Source organism: Culex quinquefasciatus, chromosome 2 (genome assembly GCF_015732765.1).
Source record: "Culex quinquefasciatus strain JHB chromosome 2, VPISU_Cqui_1.0_pri_paternal, whole genome shotgun sequence".
NCBI classification, from domain to species: domain Eukaryota; kingdom Metazoa; phylum Arthropoda; class Insecta; order Diptera; family Culicidae; genus Culex; species Culex quinquefasciatus.
Genome location: NC_051862.1, coordinates 175,281,870 through 175,301,900, shown reverse-complemented (window position 1 = coordinate 175,301,900; position 20,031 = coordinate 175,281,870). Strand labels below are relative to the sequence as shown.

Genomic DNA, 20,031 nt, shown 5'->3' with positions numbered 1-20,031 from the left:
AGGATATTATGGAGGCCATGGACACGGACACGGAGGGTATGGTCACGGAGGATACGGTCACGGTCACGGTGGATATGGCCATGGTCACGGTCATGGACATCATCACGGATAATTCGATTAAAACTAATGTTAATAAAAAGACGCTTGATATTTATTGTTAAACCCGAATTATATAATTACGAAAGAACCACATTCCATTTCCCTATTGATAAGTGTTAATTATGTTTTTTCTTTAAATTAAATTGTTTAATCGTGATAACATCGACGTGCTTTAGCATATGCAAAAAATGCAACTCGCAAAAATCTAATTTTCAACCAAATTTACACATGTGCAACAGCAACAAAAATTATCAAAAAGTGACAGGAAAATCTAGGAAAACTAGTCTTTGTTCGCTCGTGTTTTGGTTAAAATTTTAGTTTTGAATTTTGAGTTTTTAGTTTTTAGTTTCTAGTTTTTAATTTTTAGTTTTTAGTTTCCAGTTTTTAGTTTTTGGTTTGGCCGTTGCAAATATTTTTCAAAGTTTTTTATGTCTCCCAAATTTTTTTGTCTAGTTTGCTATCAAACATTTCTGGACTTTTTTGAAACAAGATCCAATAAGCAAATCTGAAGTTTTTTTTAAATGGTCCAATAAACCAAATTTTCAGTTTTTGTTTTTGGGTGTTTTTTAATACCTCTGACACAAGGCGGTTTCAAAAACACCCAAAAAGCAAAAACTGGAAATTTGGTTTATTAGACCATCTAAAAAAAAAACTCCAGAAATGTAAACATTTAGTGTACCCTGTTACGCTTACTTTGATTAAAATGTGTGAGGGATACTGAAACTGTTTAAATATTTCAGGAGTTTTTTTTTTTTTTTTTGAAAAGGTCCTATTAACAAAATTTTAAATTTTTGCTTTTTAGGTGTTTTTGAATACCCCTGACTCAAGGCGGTTTTAAAAACAACCAAAAAGTAAAATTTTAAAATTTTGTTTATAGGACCTTTTCAAAAAAAAACTCCAGATTTGTATTGAACCTTATCAACAAAAACTCCAGTTTTTTTTTATTTTACAATTCGACGCAATTTATGAACTACCCTCAACTGCACAGCTCTTATCAAATACATTGCTAACTAGCTATGCGTATCAAGGACGACGTTGGTGATGTTTTACCCTGTCTGTGTTTTCGGATATGTTTTAGACATTCGTTTATGATCTAAACAAAAATTTTGCAGGGGGACTGCTGTAGTCCTCTCTTCGATCACAATTTCCAAACTATTGAATCAGGAATTGAAATCATTCAAAGCACAACCGATAAATGAAATCGTAATCCTAATTAAGCTTGATTGTTCACAGTTTGACAGCTCGCCCAGAGCAGACGTGTGTCCTTTGATTGGAGCTTAGCGCGTTTTTGACGGTGTTTTTTCTAACTTTCGCCGACGGCCATGGCGGCGGCCGCGACGGCGGAGAGTGAGTGGACGGAGCACAGGACTGAGGATGGAAGGCCGTTCTACTGGAACGCGGCCATGAAGAAAAGTGTGTGGGAGAAACCGGACGGTTTCCAACCCAAAACGCAGGCGGCGACGGGCATGGAGGTGGAAGACTCCGAAGGAGGAGGAGAGGACGGGGGCGAATTTCGTCCCGTGATCAAGGTTCGGCGCAGGAAGGCTAAGGAGGAGATCAACGACAGCAATGGCCAGGAAGTGGAGAAACTGCTCAGCAACAACAAGTTCAGCCCGCTAGCGGAGAAGAGCAACAACAACAACAACAATGCGAACCCAGCAGCAGAAAAAACCACCCCCGTGGTTCCAGCACCCGGCAAGTCGGCCGGGGAGAAGAAGCAGCCGCCGCTGGTGGTGAAAGACACGAGCTTCGCCAGCCTTGCGAAGGTGATGTCGTCATGTGATGTCCAGCCGGAACACAAACTGACGCGGTACGGCACCAAAATTACGTGCTTCTCGAGCGACGACTTCGACACGGTGCAAGCCCACCTGATGAAGAACAAGGTGCAGTTCTACACGCACGGAAAGCGCAGTGCGAGACCGCACCGGGTAGTGTTGCGAGGTCTCCCGAACGCGGAACCGGATTACGTCAAGGAGCTGCTCAAGACGGAACATCAGCTGGATGTTTTGGCAGTACACGCCATCAGGCGGAAGCAGCAGCTTCCCCGCCATCGATGAGACGCCTTTCATCGTGCTCTTCCCCCAAGGGGCACACCAGTCTGAAGGAGTTGAGTAGCAAGGTAAAGAAAGTGGGACCAGTCGTCGTCCGGTGGGTGGCCTACCGGAACAAAGAACCGCACGTGACCCAGTGCAAGAACTGCTTGCAGTTCGGTCACGGAACCAGTAACTGCCATCTTAAGCCTAGATGCAGCAGCTGTGGAGGTGCCCACAGCACGGAAAAGTGCAAAGCTGAAGAAACGGAAGCCAAGAAGTGTGCCAACTGCTCTGGATCTCACGAGGGTCTGGATCGCAGCTGTCCCAAACGTGCGCAGTTCATCCAGTCGAGGCAGCAGGCGTCCACGCCGAAGCCGCCAGCATGGAAGAAGGACAAACGGACTCCGGCAGGAGCCACGTTCACCGCGGCGGATTTTCCTCCGCTACCTGGGGCGGTGCCGTCCGTTGAACCGGGAAATAAACATCCTCGTCCCGCAGGAAGAAGTCGAGAAGATACTGGCGCCGGCGCCGGTGCAAACCCGAAGGCGGATCAAGGCGAACCGAAGCTGTACAGCGAGTCGGAGCTGTGGTCCATTTACAAAGATTACAGAGGTCGCTTGAGGCAGTGCAAGACACCCGAGGAACAGATTGACGTGATCGCACACTTGCTGACACATGGCACGAGAAAATGATAATCTAGATCAGTTCCGGTTTTTTATTTTTTATTTTTCTTTTATTATTTTTTGTATTTTTGATCCTCGGTCCTAACCTGGTCACAGCACCTAAAAGGACCTAATAAAAATAAGTTATGAAAAAAAAAAAAAAAAAAATAAGCTTGATTGTTGGTCAATTAATCAGACACACTGGCAATTATACACACACACACACACACACACACACACACACACACACACACACACACACACTGTACGGAGCTCATAGAGATGAACATCTGCGTGGTGCGCCCGAAATAATAACGATACAGTGAAGCTATACATCACTAGAAGAAAACGTCTGTGATTGATCAAGAAGGAACTTTTAATCACTCGTAACTGTTTGTGATATTATCCTACTTAGGGAAACCCCCTTAGTAGAAGCTGGTTTTTTTAGAATCTCTCCTAAGGATAGGGGAGACTGTACAAATTTAAATAATAACAATACTGTGAAAGGTGGATGGGGCGGAGTTGATCAACGTGTTATTGCATTGTTTTTGATGTCCCCGCATAATCAAAAACCGAACGAAGAATGGTCGAAATTATAAACAAACTTCACCTATTATGGTTACCAAATTTTGTGATATCGTTGTTATCTTGTCATAACCATAAAACAAAATTATAACGATATCATTTGTTGAATGGTTACACTTATTTCGGCAAAGTCTTATGGTTCAAACAATTCTTCGACAATTCTTGGAATGATGACTATTCGTCATATTGTTAGAATTATTCAACAGTATCGTAGCCAGTATGGTAAAAGTAACAATTCCCAGTATGATTGAGTTTAATGAAATTTTGTGAAAATTGATGGTGATCACCTCACTTCCTCGCACACGCCAACACATCCGGTTTTGCCAGCTTCTGAACTGATCACCCGCATTCGTGCTCTCCGTCATCATCGGTCCGGTCCTTAACTTCTTGAGTGCGTGTGATGAGCATGGCAAAAACCTGTCGCTGGTGTATATAAAGAAGCTCACCCCTCTTCGCACAGAGGTCAGTTTTGCGCCGAGATTCAAACATGAAGGGGTTAATCGTCGTCGTCGGGGTGGTCCTCGTGGCTACGGCAGTGCACAGTGCGTCGTTGGAACCGGTCCGGGAAAAGCGACAGTTGGGACTGCTGGGCGGGGGTTTGCTGGGATTCGGAACGCCCGTTGGAGGGCACGGATACTACGGAGGAGGTGGTTACGGAGGGCACGGACACGACGATCACCACCATCACCATCATGAGCATTACGAGCACGGACACGGAGGATACGACCATCATCACCACCATGCGCCACCGAGCTATGGCCACTATGAGCACGGTCACGGAGGGTACGGTCATGGAGGATACGGTCACGGATACGAGGATCATCACCACCATGATGAGCACTACGAACACGGACATGGACACCATGGGGGATAAGAGTGGGATGGGTTCGTAGAGTTGTTGAATAAATTATTTATTGTTGACTCTGTACGAGTATTCTTTACTGTCCAACGAGCACGAAATTTTTGGCAATTCTTTTTTTTTTCGATTTTTCGCAATTCATGTAAAAAAAATCCTTCTATTACGGGCGTAACTTTTCATCACCTTTGAAATCTTCTGATCGCAAGCATTGATTTCGAAAATAGGCTTGTTTGGGACCGAGCTAAAGACAATCCGTCCAAATTATCATTTTATCTTGATCACTCCACGGCGGTTCCAAATGTTGGAACCGGTTTGGTTGTGAGCGCCTGGCGGATGTTGTGATGTGGGATGACGGATACTCCGGGGCTTCAGAGCGACCACTTCTGTGCCAGGCGACTTTATTCTGGATTGAATAGATGCTCTGGTCTTTCCTCTGGCAATACTTCAGCTGCTAGTCGGAAGGGTTTAGGATACCGAGTCGGAGAACTATTTTTCTTCGTCGAAAATGTTGTTAGATGGGCTGATCACGCTGGTGATTTTCTGCGTCTTCTGAGACGATCATTTGTTAGCAGATGGATTAAGTTTGACAAATCGAGGATGCACAGCAACCTGTGAGGGAAAGCGCTTAGCTTTCGTTAGGAAGATTGGATTGGATTATGTAACGGGGGTGGAACGGCAGTTCTGGTCCATCCAATCACGATCGCGCATTGTTGCTAGGTGCTCGATTGGAGTTCACGCTGATTTGTATCCACTTCTTAACATATTTATCACATAAACGTTCACGTAGCCACTGGTTATTCAAAAATGGTACTACATGTAGCGAAGTTATCAAACAGGTTAATTTTTCATTGAGTAGTTCGGTTTCCACATGGGTATTCAGTAGCTCAATATTTTTTTCTCCAGCGATTTGTAGATTCAGGATACCGGAATTATTCCGGTTGACTACGAGTTGTTTTTGCAAGAAGATTTCATCTTCTTTGTCCGATTTTTCTCTTTTTCGGTACGGAGTTCCAAAATAAAACACCAGTATATGTATCATAATTGTTGTTTACCATAATTTATTGTCGCAGGCGAAAAAGAAGACTACACAAAAACAGAGTTCTAAACTGTTCTTCTAGATAATCTGGAAGTTAGGATATCAATTTGGTATTTGTGTGTAGGTCGTACAATTGACCTCGTGTGGCACTCGAAAATCATAATCGGTTAGTTTCTGCCCTACGTGTAATGATGAAAACTTTTGCTAACTCAGTACAATCAAATCTACCGCAGAAGGGGGATAAATGTATCATATATTAGTCCATCTAAATGTTTGTAAACTGTTGCTGCGTGCTGGTTAAGTTTGCGGTTCTCATGCAGAGCCTATTTACAATTAAAAAAAACATTTCCACACTATCGTCTCTAAAACTGACATCTAGCATATCCTGATGGGAGAGTTATTTTCACTTAAGTAGATTAACTGTGTTGTTCGCTTCAAACTCCTCTACACACTATTTGTACGGGCCGCTTCCATAGCTTGCGCGCGCAGTTCGAAAAAGCGTTCGTTCGTTCTCTCTCGCTCTCGCACACACTTTGAACCGGGAAGATTTAGTTCTTGGCGGCGATCTGCTTCATGCGGTTCAGCGCACTGCCCGCCTTGAACCAGTCGATCTGCTGCTCGTTGAACGAGTGGTTCAGCTTGATCTTGGACACCTTGCCGTCGGTCTTGATTTCACAGTCGACCTGCTTGCCGGGGGCCAGCTTCTCCAGGCCGAGCAGCGAGATCTTGGAGTGGGGTTGGACCTGGGAATGGATGCAATTAGTTATGTTTTTGAGGAATCGTTGATAAGGGGTTCGAGCTTACCAAATCGTAATCGGCCGCGTTGGCGAAGGTCAGCGGCAGCATGCCCTGCTTCTTCAGGTTCGTCTCGTGGATACGGGCAAACGACTTGGTGATGATGGCGCGGCCACCCAGATGGCGGGGTTCCAGGGCGGCGTGCTCGCGGGACGAGCCCTCGCCGTAGTTCTCATCGCCGACGGCGACCCACGAGATGCCCTTGGCCTTGTAGAAGCGGGCCACGTCCGGAACGCCGGCCCACTCGCCCGTCACCTGGTTCTTGATCTTGTTCATTTCGTTGTTCTCGATGTTGGTGGCACTGAAACATTTGGAAATTGTGTTTAAGACCGTAACTTCAACATAGTGGTTCAAATATGGAAGCAAGCCTCACCCGATGAACATGTTGTTGGAGATGTTGTCCAGATGGCCACGGTACTTCAGCCACGGTCCGGCCGCCGAGATGTGGTCGGTGGTGCACTTGCCCTTGACCTTGATCAGCACGGTCATGTCGGTGAGATCCTTGCCGTTCCAGGTGTCGAACGGATTCAGCAGCTGCAGCCGCTGGCTCTTGGGGTCAACATCGACGCGCACCTTGGAGCCGTCCTGAAATCAAGAGAAGCGAATTTTGCGGTGATCATTTCCGACTCGTTGTTTACTCGTCTAGCGCGAGCAAAACAAATTTCTCCAGCTAATCTGCCCGTCTAGCGAGGCGTGTTCAACATTGACCTGGATTTCTTTCCTCCGCGTAGAGGCCAGAGTCCACGTCTAATCACACTGCTCACTCAAATTTTCCACCATTAAGAGTAGCAGGCAGCGCTGATAAGATAACTGAGGCGTCACGTGGAGAGAAGTGGCACTACTTACCGATGGGGGAGCCTCGTACGTGTCCATGCCGGGGTCGAATCCCTTCTGGGGCAGCTCATCGCCGAACGGAGCGTCCAGCTTGAACTTCTTGCCGTCGGCACCGGTCAGCTCGTCCGTGAGCGGGTTGAAGTCGAGGCGGCCGGCGATTGAGAGGGCCGTCACCAGTTCGGGGCTGAAATAAGATTGTTCGTTGAGTGGAGCGAAATATGAGAAGAGTTTTTAGGTATTCACCTGGTCACGAAGCAATGCGTCGCGGGGTTGGCGTCATTACGGCCGGTAAAGTTACGGTTGTACGAGGTCACGATGGTGTTCTTGTCGCCCTTCTTAACGTCGCGACGGTCCCACTGGCCGATGCAGGGTCCGCAGGCGTTCGCCAGTACGGTGCCGCCAAACTCCTTGAACGTCTTGGCGATGCCGTCACGCTCGATCGTGGCGCGAATCTGCTCCGATCCGGGCGTCACGTTGAACGGCACCTTCGACTTGATGCCGTGCTTCATGGCGTTCTTGGCGATCGACGCGCACCGGCCCATGTCCTCGTACGAGGAGTTGGTGCAGGAGCCGATGAGGCCTACGCGGATGTCCAGCGGGTAGCCGTTCTTCTTGGAGTTGGCGCCCAGCTTGCTGATCGGATGGGCCAGATCGGGCGTGAACGGTCCATTGACGTGCGGTTCCAGCGTGTCCAGGTTGATTTCGATAACTTCGTCGTACTTGGCACCGGGGTCGGCCGACAGGACGCTCTTCTCGTACTTCTTGGCCTCGGAGGCGATTCCAGCGCGGCCAGTAGCACCCAGGTAGTCGGCCATACGTTTGTTGAAGGGGAAGGTCGACGTGGTGGCACCAATTTCAGCACCCATGTTACAGATGGTGGCCATTCCGGTACACGAGATCGACTCAACACCCGTACCGTAATACTCCACGATCGCTCCGGTACCGCCCTTGACGGTCAGGATGTCCGCAACCTTCAGGATGATATCCTTGGGCGACGTCCAGCCGCTAATCTTGCCAGACAGGTGCACGCCAATCACCTTGGGGCACTTGAGCTCCCACGGGATGTTGGCCATCACATCGACGGCGTCGGCACCACCAACGCCAATGCACAGACCGCCCAAACCTCCACCGTTCGGGGTGTGCGAATCGGTTCCGATCATCAGCAGACCCGGAAAAGCGTAGTTCTCCAGAATGATCTGATGAATGATACCCGAACCTGGCTTCCAGAAGCCAACCCCGTACTTGGCACCAGCCGTCGACAGAAACTTGTACACCTCGGCGTTCAAATCCTTCGCCCGGGCCAAATCCTGCTCACCGCCGACCTGCGCCTCAATCAAGTGATCGCAGTGGATCGTCGACGGAACGGCCACCCGCGGCAGTCCCGACGAGATAAACTGCAGCATCGCCATCTGCGCGGTCGCGTCCTGCATGGCCACACGATCCGGGCGCAGTCGCAGGTACGAAACGCCCCGCTCAATCTCCTGGTTCTTCGGGTCATCCAGATGGCCGTACAGGATCTTCTCGCTCAGCGTCAGCGGGCGTCCCAGCCGCTTCTTCACCGTCTCCACGTTCTTCTGGAGCTTCTCGTACGGCAGGTACACGTCCGTGTCGAACTTGGACAGGGCCACCTTCGCCGAGAGGGCGCACGCCGCGTGGAAGTTGCGCTGCTGCGCATCAACCGCGTACAGCGCGACGCGCTTGGCCTGCAAACAACAGAGAGAAAATGCAAATCAGTATCATTGAAGTGGGAGAGCACGTGACGATAACGAACGAAAGAGAGTGTGGGGGCGACCGGTGAGGCAAATAAAAATAAGCCCGGCGCGCGGTGACCTTCATGAGCGGCTGCAAGGAGAAATTGCAGGTTGACTGTGAGCGTTAACCGGTTACGGTAATGAGGGGGTTGCATTGTTTTCTAGATCGAGTGGAAGAACCTGTTTAAGGTGGAGCAGGAAGTTCTTAACGGTCAGATACTTTATTTTAATCAAGTCAGTTAACGGTCGCTTTACTCGAAAGCATTAAAGAAACAAGAATCGACAATTTGTCTACGGTCATGTCAAAAATAGACAAATTACTGATAACACAATTTTTGAGCAACAACGTGCACCGTGTTCAAGGTAGTTGTTTTTGGCACATTTTGATTGGTGCTAATCAAAACAACGAAACGAATGATTTACTTTTAAATTAGTAGCATCAAAGAGCTTAAACTGATTAAAGCTTTACCTTGCCCATTTGTATTTGTTCAAATTTCTGGTTTCTATTAGAGTTTTTCGTGACCAGAGTGAAAATCACCTCATATCACTTCTCACGTCATATGCGTTAAGCTTACACGCATTGTCTTTCCTCAAGATATTCGCTGACGTAGTTCATCAGCTGTCCTCGTGCTACGCGTCGGAAAACGCTTCCGTTTATGAAAACCTATTTCCAATACCATCGTCAAGCTATGACAACGCAGTTTTCAAATTTTCTCTGCGCTTCCTTTTTTGCCACCCTCACCTTACTAAGAAAAGGCTATAAAATCACTCGAAAAATAAACTTCTTAATACGAGTTCCTAGACCCACCTTCACGTATACATATCGACTCAGAATCAAAAACTGAACAAATGTCTGTGTGTGCGTTTGGATGTGGATGTGTATACCGGAATATTCTCACTCAATTAACTCAGCACTGGCTGAACCGTTTCATTCGTTTCGTCTTGAGGTCCCATAAGTCCCTATTGAAAATCATGAAGTTTAGTAAAGTACAGTACTTGTTCGGTAACTGGGCAGAGAACGTAGCCCAGTCACCGAATGCTGCTCGCTAACTGGGCTGAACGAAAAATAACGAGGGGACCACCGAGGCATAATTATTTCCTGAAGAAATATAAAAATCAAATTTAATCAAATCAAATTTGTTTACAATGCTTACTTTTCATATATCTTTAAATGTGACTAGAAATTTAATAAAAGTTTGAAAATAGTTTTCTTATTCATTGAACATGATTTTTGCATCCATTAGCTCCTCGGTCATTTCGGGTTTGTTTTTATTTTTTGACGTTTGTCTGCTACGACCCAGTTATCGAGCGCCCAGTTAAAAAGCAGCCCAGTTCAACAACGCCCGGTTACCGAACAACTACTGTACTTCAAGAGTACTTTGAGTTTTGGCTTAAGTTCGGAAGATTGTAAAAAGGGTGGTTTTTGTAAAATACATTTTTAGAAAGGTAATTAAAAGACATTTCAAATGACCCTAAAACATCGAATAACCCTATCAAATGTTATGAGCACTTAAGTGTTAAGTGATTACAGATATTTCGATGAAAGCAATATCCGGATCGATTGGATAATTAAAAGGCCTTTCAAAAGATACTATAAGATTGAACATCTGCTAACCCTATAATTTGTAGGTCGAAAACAAAACTATGTTATTGTGAGGAATGCATCAACAGTAACGTTTTTTCATAAAATAATTTTTATTTATGTCCTTTCGGGGCTATGACCTGGTTAAGACCGAGTCGGCCTCTGCGCTTTCTTGAAAAAAAGCATAATTTTTATTTTTGGGTAAAGGGTTGCTCAAATATTACGTTCAGAGATTTTCGGGATTTCTGAACTCTGTTTAAATTTCAATTTTTAAAATACTCAAAAAAGAAACTTTATATTTTTACTACTGTTTTATTTCTTTAAAAAATTGAAAAGGGAATTAAAAAGTATCATAAAAGAACTATTAAGAAATATCCTCTTATTTAACAAATTTTATTTGTGGATAATCACAATTTCGTATTGCTTATAACCTTATGGAATTTTGGAGTTATTTTTAACTACACAAAAATAAATGTTATTGTAATTGGATATATGAAAAAAAATTGGCACGAGAAGTGAAAACGCCCAAAAAACCTTCGTAATTTTCTAAGGAAAAGGATAGAAATAGAAAAAGCTTAAAACTAAATCACAGTTTGTTGTCTTTTGACATCGAAAAACTCTACGCTGCACAAAGCTTATTATCAGTTGTAGATGTACTTCAATATCAGCTCACTGAATGCTTGGAATTGTTTTGCAGGCAGGCACGAAAGCGCATAAGCATCTCTCCAGCAAGAACAAAAAAAGCGGAATCGTGATTTGAAAATATCTTAAATACTCAAATTTGATAAAAAATGTTGCATCGTATCATCGTATCGTATTTTGAAATAAAAAAAAAACAAGTTCGCTAGACATAAAAAATATCATGGGATACTCATTAGAAAAAATCCAAAGCCAAGAAGTTTGCCTCTAATACACAAATTCAAACTTAGTTTTCCCGAATTGTTCATTTAGACTACTAGAAGGTGTTTGAATTAATTTGTAAAGGAGTTTGTTCAATTTTAATTACATACAATATTTTTCCGGTTTGTCAGTCCAGAGTTTCTTTTCACGGTTTTTTTTTTTCAGATGGAATTTTATTCCCGAGTTTTTCCCAAAGAGGGCACCCTGAAAAGGGTCCTAAACCCTAATGTCAATTCTTAAGTACAACGGTAAAACACGATTAAAAGCCATTTCTGATCACTTTTTTTTCATTTTAATGCAAAGAATAAAAATAAATAAAATTACAAGATAACATTTTTTTATGGATCACAATGGATGAAGATTATGGAACGAGCTGTCAAGTAGGACTTTTTCTGTACAAAGGGTCATTGTTTTCATAAAAATAAGCTTTATCGTTGTGAACAATAAATAATATCACAAATTTAAAATCAATTTTAAGACCCAATCAGAGGCAACATTTTTTTGAGTGACTTTTTAAACTATTTGAACCAAGCTTACTTTTAAAAATGGAAATGCTGAATTATTTTAAAAGAGTTCGCCTTCTGCAACACGGTATAATGCTCTTTTTGTGATCAAATATGTGAAAGCTTCGACTAACGTGCCAATCATACGTGCATTTCCTATAGTTCAGAAAAATGTCTATGTTTACCACTTGTCTTCAATTAGGTACTTCAATATTTCAAAACTCGCTGCAAGTGCTAATCAGTTCTTTGTTTGGTATTACTTTCACAATTCAAGCTAAGCTGATAGAAATAAGCTTGATAAATTGGGAATTTGAAGAAGATTAAATTTTGTTGGATCCAGAGTGCAGATTCGATTTCCTGAACTAGAATATTTATGTAATTTCCAAATATATACACAAATTGTACACCAGATCTGTAGAGAAATCAGAATCAGTTGTCAAGCTTCGGTTAGTCACCTGCATTCGCCAAAATAAAAAGTATTTGCAACGAAACAAATTTGTATCAAACAGCATTCAAAGTTCATCGATCCCTAGAACTTTCAACCAACCAACACCACCGTATTCGCCGGCTTTTCCACCGCCAACTTTTCCGTGCACTTTTTTGTTTGCCGAAATGTTGTTGGGTTGGGTGGAAAATCCTCGCACGCACACCAGCGCAAATTTGGCTTGAGAATAAAACAACACCAGTGCAAATAAGATTTAAAGAAGCCTACTTCACGATACACATTCAAACGAGGATGAAAATGTTATCTAACCAGGCAGGCGGCGAATCGCCGACTGGTCTCTAGAACTTTTGCAGGTTATTTCCGGGAATTGCGTTGCAGCCGGTGCAACCGGCAATATTCCTGCTGCGGAATTTTAACTGCCCCGTTACATCACCCACTTCTTATCACCCAATCTGGCCTTATCAAAAGGAAAATCTGCTGATTTTACGCCGCGCACAATCTTTTTCTTTTCCTCACCTGAACGTTCAGCAATCTTGCGTAGTGCACCATGGTGGCCGATTTTCTGCAAACAAAATCACACCTTTAATCCTTTTTTAGAAGCCACACACAACACAAACGAGAACGAAGACGACGGTGATCTTCAGCCTTCTGGACTGGAAGATTTTGCACGGAAATGGAGCACCCGCGAGAGGAGGAAGAAAAAATTACCTAACCACTCCGCGATCCGGTCGAGGAATGAATGCGACGACGGCGGCCGAACTTTTGCGCACGGTCGTTGACGTTTCGCGGAGGGCAGAGGGCAGTGCTGCCAGGATTTTTTCTTTTCTTTTGGGAGCAAAAGTCTGCACTGAGCAAAACTTACACAGCTCAACGAAGTGTTCTACACATGATCTGGCCCTGCTGTACAGAGCACTCAAATATCAATCACACTTGAAATTTCGGTGATTGGCCATGAAATAATGTCAATAGCCAAACACTTGAATTTTGAATGGTGTTGAAAAAAAAAGTACGTCAAGCGATTTACAGGTTCTCGCTTGCTAGTCGTGCACGCTACCACTGCGCCGGCCGGCCAGTTGAAGATGGGAGTGTTTTTTGTGCTATTGGTTCTTGCCTCGCTTCTAGCCTTCGATGAAAGTCGCGCAAAAATCAATCAGTGAAACACATTAAATTCATGTGGATAATCACGTTGACTTTGAATAGTGCCTGTTTTGGGTAGATCTTAAGATCATTTTCAAGTGTTTTGCTCACCACTTTGAATAGTTCAAGAAGGTGGGACAAAACAATTGAAAAGCTTGAGCCACCCGAATGAAAATAACATGTTAAAAAATACCAAAAAGTCAACCGCCCAAACACTTGTATTTGATAGTGGTTTGGATTGATGTTGAAACACAAACCAATTAGATCTACGATGTGACTTTATTCAATCATTCAAGTGTTTGGGCACTTGAATAAAAAGTGTGGCATATTTTCAGTGTGTAGAAGAGCAAATCGCTGTGAAATCAACAATTTTAAATTCTCAAATTCTTAAATTCTTAAATTCTTAAATTCTTAAATTCTTAAATTCTTAAATTATTAAATTCTTAAATTCTTAAATTCTTAAATTCTTAAATTCTTAAATTCTTAAATTCTTAAATTCTTAAATTCTTAAATTCTTAAATTCTTAAATTATTAAATTCTTAAATTCTTAAATTCTTAAATTCTTAAATTCTTAAATTCTTAAATTATTAAATTCTTAAATTCTTAAATTCTTAAATTCTTAAATTCTTAAATTCTTAAATTCTTAAATTCTTAAATTCTTAAATTCTTAAATTCTTAAATTCTTAAATTCTTAAATTCTTAAATTCTTAATTCTTAAATTCTTAAATTCTTAAATTCTTAAATTCTTAAATTCTTAAATTCTTAAATTCTTAAATTCTTAAATTCTTAAATTCTTAAATTCTTAAATTCTTAAATTCTTAAATTCTTAAATTCTTAAATTCTTAAATTCTTAAATTCTTAAATTCTTAAATTCTTAAATTCTTAAATTCTTAAATTCTTAAATTCTTAAATTCTTAAATTCTTAAATTCTTAAATTCTTAAATTCTTAAATTCTTAAATTCTTAAATTCTTAAATTCTTAAATTTAAATTCTTAAATTCTTAAATTCTTAAATTCTTAAATTCTTAAATTCTAAATTCTTAAATTCTTAAATTCTTAAATTCTTAAATTCTTAAATTCTTAAATTCTTAAATTCTTAAATTCTTAAATTCTTAAATTCTTAAATTCTTAAATTCTTAATTCTTAAATTCTTAAATTCTTAAATTCTTAAATTCTTAAATTCTTAAATTCTTAAATTCTTAAATTCTTAAATTCTTAAATTCTTAAATTCTTAAATTCTTAAATTCTTAAATTCTTAAATTCTTAAATTCTTAAATTCTTAAATTCTTAAATTCTTAAATTCTTAAATTCTTAAATTCTTAAATTCTTAAATTCTTAAATTCTTAAATTCTTAATTCTTAAATTCTTAAATTCTTAAATTCTTAAATTCTTAAATTCTTAAATTCTTAAATTCTTAAATTCTTAAATTCTTAAATTCTTAAATTCTTAAATTCTTAAATTCTTAAATTCTTAAATTCTTAAATTCTTAATTCTTAAATTCTTAAATTCTTAAATTCTTAAATTCTTAAATTCTTAAATTCTTAAATTCTTAAATTCTTAAATTCTTAAATTCTTAAATTCTTAAATTCTTAAATTCTTAAATTCTTAAATTCTTAAATTCTTAAATTCTTAAATTCTTAAATTCTTAAATTCTTAAATTCTTAAATTCTTAAATTCTTAATTCTTAAATTCTTAAATTCTTAAATTCTTAAATTCTTAAATTCTTAAATTTAAATTCTTAAATTCTTAAATTCTTAAATTCTTAAATTCTTAAATTCTTAAATTCTTAATTCTTAAATTCTTAAATTCTTAAATTCTTAAATTCTTAAATTCTTAAATTCTTAAATTCTTAATTCTTAAATTCTTAAATTCTTAAATTTAAATTTAAATTCTTAAATTCTTAAATTCTTAAATTCTTAAATTCTTAAATTCTTAAATTCTTAAATTCTTAATTCTTAAATTCTTAAATTCTTAAATTCTTAAATTCTAAATTCTTAAATTCTTAAATTCTTAAATTCTTAAATTCTTAAATTCTTAAATTCTTAAATTCTTAAATTCTTAAATTCTTAAATTCTTAAATTCTTAAATTCTTAAATTCTTAAATTCTTAAATTCTTAAATTCTTAAATTCTTAAATTAAATTCTTAAATTCTTAAATTCTTAAATTCTTAAATTCTTAATTCTTAAATTCTTAAATTCTTAAATTCTTAAATTCTTAAATTCTTAAATTCTTAAATTCTTAAATTCTTAAATTCTTAAATTCTTAAATTCTTAAATTCTTAAATTCTTAAATTCTTAAATTCTTAAATTCTTAAATTCTTAAATTCTTAAATTCTTAAATTCTTAAATTCTTAAATTCTTAAATTCTTAAATTCTTAAATTCTTAAATTCTTAAATTCTTAAATTCTTAAATTCTTAAATTCTTAAATTCTTAAATTCTTAAATTCTTAAATTCTTAAATTCTTAAATTCTTAAATTCTTAAATTCTTAAATTCTTAAATTTCTTAAATTCTTAAATTCTTAAATTCTTAAATTCTTAAATTCTTAAATTCTTAAATTCTTAAATTCTTAATTCTTAAATTCTAAATTCTTAAATTCTTAAATTCTTAAATTCTTAAATTCTTAAATTCTTAAATTCTTAAATTCTTAAATTCTTAAATTCTTAAATTTTAAATTCTTAAATTCTTAAATTCTTAAATTCTTAAATTCTTAAATTCTTAAATTCTTAAATTCTTAAATTCTTAAATTCTTAAATTCTTAAATTCTTAAATTCTTAAATTCTTAAATTCTTAAATTCTTAAATTCTTAAATTCTTAAATTCTTAAATTCTTAAATTCTTAATTCTTAAATTCTTAAATTCTTAAATTCTTAAATTCTTAAATTCTTAAATTCTTAAATTCTTAAATTCTTAAATTCTTAAATTCTTAAATTCTTAAATTCTTAAATTCTTAAATTCTTAAATTCTTAAATTCTTAAATTCTTAAATTCTTAAATTCTTAAATTCTTAAATTCTTAAATTCTTAAATTTTTAAATTCTTAGATGTATTTATATTTTCTTAAATTTTAGAATTTCTAATAAGATCGAGATTCTCGCTTGTTTTTATGGTACCAGATCCCTCTAGACTCACCAGATTTTAACTTGATCGGATTTTTTTTATTTTTTATTTAACACTTTTGTTTTGTACATTATAAAGGTGGAATGACTCATTTAAGTTTTTGAATCCGGTAGTTTATGAAGTTTTGAATTAAAAAGTTTTGTATTCGTTATTTTCGAACTTTCAAATTTTGAAATATCTTTTTGCACTTGAAAATTTTGATTTTTTAGTTTTTAATTTATGTGTTTTTTAATTTCTAAATTTTCACATTCTCGAAATAATTATTTATTTAAATACTAGTCAATATTTAAATACCTGCATTTTTCAATTCCTGATTTTTCTTTTGTCTGCGTTTCCCTCCATATTATTTCATTCTGTACAACAAACTCCCTAGATCCTTCCTTTTGATTGTTGACATTTCAAGATTTTGCGTGATTCGGCCTTATGGGGAAATTGGAGTTTCAATAATATAACATCGACTACAAAATTCAAGCAAAATATTGCAAATTGACTTTTGAACCGTTATTTATATGGTATTTGTCGTTTCTTCCGAGCTCAATATCAATATCTTGATAATGAATAATATTGTCTTCAGATTTAAGAAAACTCCTAAAATTTTAAATTAATTTAAGTGACATATGAAATAATACTTAAGGTTAGTGGCGCACATCCTGTAAACACAAACAAATTATTGTCGGGTTGTCAAACAAAATAATGATTTTGTTGAATAAAAAATTTAAAAATTAAATGTTGATCAAATTTTGCAAACTATGGGAAAATCTGTATTGTTGATACAGATACAGATTAATCAAAGATGATCTGGCAACACTGAATTTCAATTTGTCACCCCGAGCTGGATTCTGCAAGCACACTGTCAAATTAGTGCTGCTAACATCTCTAATCGAAACGATTGTTTGACATCTGGTTCGAGAACATCAACAAACAGTGCAGTGCAAATTTGCAATCCTTGCTGGAAAAGTTGAAACAGTTGCATTTTTCGGTTTTTCAAGTTTATTCCTCATAATCTACGCATCAAACTCAGCACCGCGAGAGGGTTTTTTGCACGTTTTCCCTTTTCCGGCATTTTCAGCCGCCGCCGCCGCCACCACCTTCAGCAATGGTCAATGTTATGAAAGGAGTCCTCGTTGAATGGTAAGACAAAAATTTATTCCAAATAATCCATATCCGGCGGAATCTGAAACTGCTTGTCGATCGCCTTCTCCTCGATGTTGAACTTATTCCGGCACCACGATTTGATGGCGAATATGTTGTCCGTCCACCGGTTGGCCGCTTCGTGCAGTTTCTGGAAGATAATTTAGTTAATTTGTGGGATTTTCAAAAGGAGAATGTTTTATTTTACCGGAAGTGACTGTTTCATTTGCTTTAGGGAACCTTTATCTTCTTTCTTCAAGATTTGGATCTCTGCTTGCAGTTTAGCTTCTTTTTCTTGAAGAACTTTTAACTCTTCGAAGGTTGCAGCAGCTTTGGACGATTGCGCTTGATTGGTCTGCAAACAAGTTTGATTAATTTATGTTTAAATAAACATTTGTTAAACAAACCTTTACCTCTTTAACCTTTCTTCGGAGATCCTCAATTTTGGAGTCACAATTTTTCACTTTTCGTTGCAACTCCTCGCTCTCGAGCTGCTTAATTTTCTGTCTTTTTCCAGGAAATGACCAATAGTACGTGGATTGGCCAATTTTCCCCGCCTCGACCAGCTCTTCATCCTCCAACGATTGCAAAAGTCCCTTCACCAGCTGCTCCTTGAGACCCTTCTCCTTGGCGGCAATCCGTTCCAAATCCTTAAGCTGGTAGAACTCTCCATTGTCGTGAAAAATCTCCAACAGAACCGACCTCTTCTCGTCCGCCGACATTCCCTTCTTGCGCTTGGACATTTTCACCCAAATTCTTCACCAATCTCTGTCCCCAACAGTGACCCGGCTATGAAACAATTCCTGCTGCACCTGGACGAAACACAATCGCTCGGCCGCAAGTTTATCATTCAGGATCTGGACGAACGGCACCTGTTCATCTCGACGGACATTATCGAGACGCTGCAGGCCCGGGTGGACGACTTGATGGACCGGATCAGCGTTTCGCTGCACGAGAAGGAAGCCTAAGCGAGTTCAATCGGAAACAAAAAAAAATATAATTTAAGTTAGTGTTCTAAGCAAGTTACGCAAGATGGCATCGCGCGAGTCCGGTCGGATCCGCGAGGCGGACAAGAAGCGCGTCCTGGACGAGGCATCCCGCAAGCGGCGTGCTCGCAAAGCCCTGGAAGCGCTCGAGCAGGACAACTACCACGAGGATCCGCACGCCGATCTGGTCATGTCGAAGAAGATCCCCAAGTTCCAAGACAACCTGGACACGACCGGCGGTGCGGGTGGATCCGGCGGCGCCGGCACTTTCAACCAGAAGAAGAAAGCAAAGCGCAGCAAGGGCGCCGACTACTACCGGGCCAAGTACAGGAAAAACTTCCCCCAGCTGCTGGAGGAGGACAAGGTGCAGCACCCGGACGGGCCGAACTACTTCACGGCGAGTGCGGCACCTTCGCGGTTTCCCGAGCGGCACTTTTGCGCCGTGTGTGGATTTCCGTCCAGTTACACGTGCACGGCGTGCGGGACGCGGTATTGTTGTGTGCGCTGCTTGAAGACTCACCAGGACACGCGCTGCCTCAAGTGGACCGCCTGAGTTTGTGTTTATTGTTTTGGGAATAAAAGGATGCCTATTTTGTAAACAAACTTGCCTCTGCTTGTGTTTTTGTTGATCAGCTGTTGTGGAAGAATCCTTTGAACTGTACAAATGTTTTAGCGAACAAAGTTTGGTACAAAAATTCAAACTGTCAAAACAGCTTCCCAGTCAACTCAATCAGAATTCTGAAATGGAATTCATTTCGAATCGTTTACGTATTCCGTTTCAAACGCAACAACCACGCAGAAAAATGTTTTGTAGAATCAGCCTGTACAAGTTTTGAATCAACAAAATTTTTGTTGAATATAATCAACAAAAAATTGCGTTGAATTAAACCTTGATTTTCTCAATTCCACAAAAGTCTTTGATGTTTTGAAAAATCTGCTTTGACGTTTAGCGTTGATTCAACAAAAAACGTTACTTAATCCACCCTTAGGTGGTTGGTGCCTTCCTCTCATTCAAAGGGTAAAAAGCAAAGCAATCCACTTTAACGACCCCCGGGTCTTTTGTGGGCTCTGTTGCAAGTTTCTGCTCATTTCTAGGCGTCCGAAGGTTATGTGTGGTGAGTCACCCAAAACCTCTTTTACGCAAATGGACCGACGTTTTACTTTCCCATCCGATAGATGGCCAGGAGGATAAGGCGGGAATCGAACCCGCGCCCCATAGCAACTTAGGGATCGGCAGCTGAAGCCGCTAACCACCGCGCCACGAGGCCCTCAAAGGCCACAAGGCCATTCAAAGGGTAATGCTATCGCTCGTGGTAAGGTCTTTTAATTACCTATCCAAAAATAGGTCGCATGATATATTTGGAATAGGTTTTCATCTAAATATCTGAGAATTAACTGGCAGTTAACTGGCCTCCAAAAAGTGTATAAATAACACTTAAGTGCTTATAACTTTTGATAGGGTTGTCAGAGAATTAACTGACAGGAGAGCGAGTTGAGCTGCGGGCGAGAGCAGACGTCTTCGGTCTCGGGTCGTCGTGATTTTTTAAATTTTTGTGTATTTTTAGATTTTGTTGTAAAA

The 20,031-nt window shown here is 39.4% G+C and overlaps 5 protein-coding genes across 5 annotated transcripts; 3 read left to right on the top strand and 2 right to left on the bottom strand.

The window, feature by feature from the left end:
* The first annotated feature begins 3,866 nt into the window (after positions 1 to 3,866).
* LOC119766408 (uncharacterized histidine-rich protein DDB_G0274557-like) lies at positions 3,867 to 4,253 on the top strand. Its single transcript, XM_038250939.1, has one exon. It carries the CDS (start codon positions 3,867 to 3,869, stop codon positions 4,251 to 4,253), a length of 387 nt encoding a protein of 128 aa, XP_038106867.1.
* A 1,014-nt stretch (positions 4,254 to 5,267) lies between these two features.
* Positions 5,268 to 12,864, bottom strand: LOC119766976 (probable aconitate hydratase, mitochondrial). Its single transcript, XM_038253797.1, has 7 exons — positions 12,793 to 12,864; positions 12,601 to 12,646; positions 7,147 to 8,606; positions 6,916 to 7,087; positions 6,443 to 6,654; positions 6,079 to 6,370; positions 5,268 to 6,017 (listed from the first exon to the last, which is right to left on the bottom strand). Exons 2-7 carry the CDS (start codon positions 12,631 to 12,633, stop codon positions 5,823 to 5,825), a joined length of 2,364 nt encoding a protein of 787 aa, XP_038109725.1. The 5' UTR covers positions 12,634 to 12,646; positions 12,793 to 12,864; the 3' UTR covers positions 5,268 to 5,822.
* Positions 12,865 to 17,307: 4,443 nt separating this feature from the next.
* On the bottom strand, positions 17,308 to 18,248 carry LOC6048237 (meiotic nuclear division protein 1 homolog). The gene is made up of 3 exons (XM_038257301.1): positions 17,880 to 18,248; positions 17,675 to 17,821; positions 17,308 to 17,617 (listed from the first exon to the last, which is right to left on the bottom strand). Exons 1-3 carry the CDS (start codon positions 18,207 to 18,209, stop codon positions 17,480 to 17,482), a joined length of 615 nt encoding a protein of 204 aa, XP_038113229.1. The 5' UTR covers positions 18,210 to 18,248; the 3' UTR covers positions 17,308 to 17,479.
* On the top strand, positions 17,327 to 18,461 carry LOC6048230 (general transcription factor IIH subunit 5). Its single transcript, XM_038257303.1, has 2 exons — positions 17,327 to 17,466; positions 18,248 to 18,461. The coding sequence occupies exons 1-2, from the start codon at positions 17,432 to 17,434 to the stop codon at positions 18,432 to 18,434; spliced, it is 222 nt and encodes a 73-aa protein (XP_038113231.1). The 5' UTR covers positions 17,327 to 17,431; the 3' UTR covers positions 18,435 to 18,461.
* A 2-nt stretch (positions 18,462 to 18,463) lies between these two features.
* On the top strand, positions 18,464 to 19,055 carry LOC6048231 (zinc finger HIT domain-containing protein 1). Its single transcript, XM_038257302.1, has one exon. It carries the CDS (start codon positions 18,499 to 18,501, stop codon positions 19,003 to 19,005), a length of 507 nt encoding a protein of 168 aa, XP_038113230.1. The 5' UTR covers positions 18,464 to 18,498; the 3' UTR covers positions 19,006 to 19,055.
* The last annotated feature ends 976 nt before the right edge of the window (positions 19,056 to 20,031 follow it).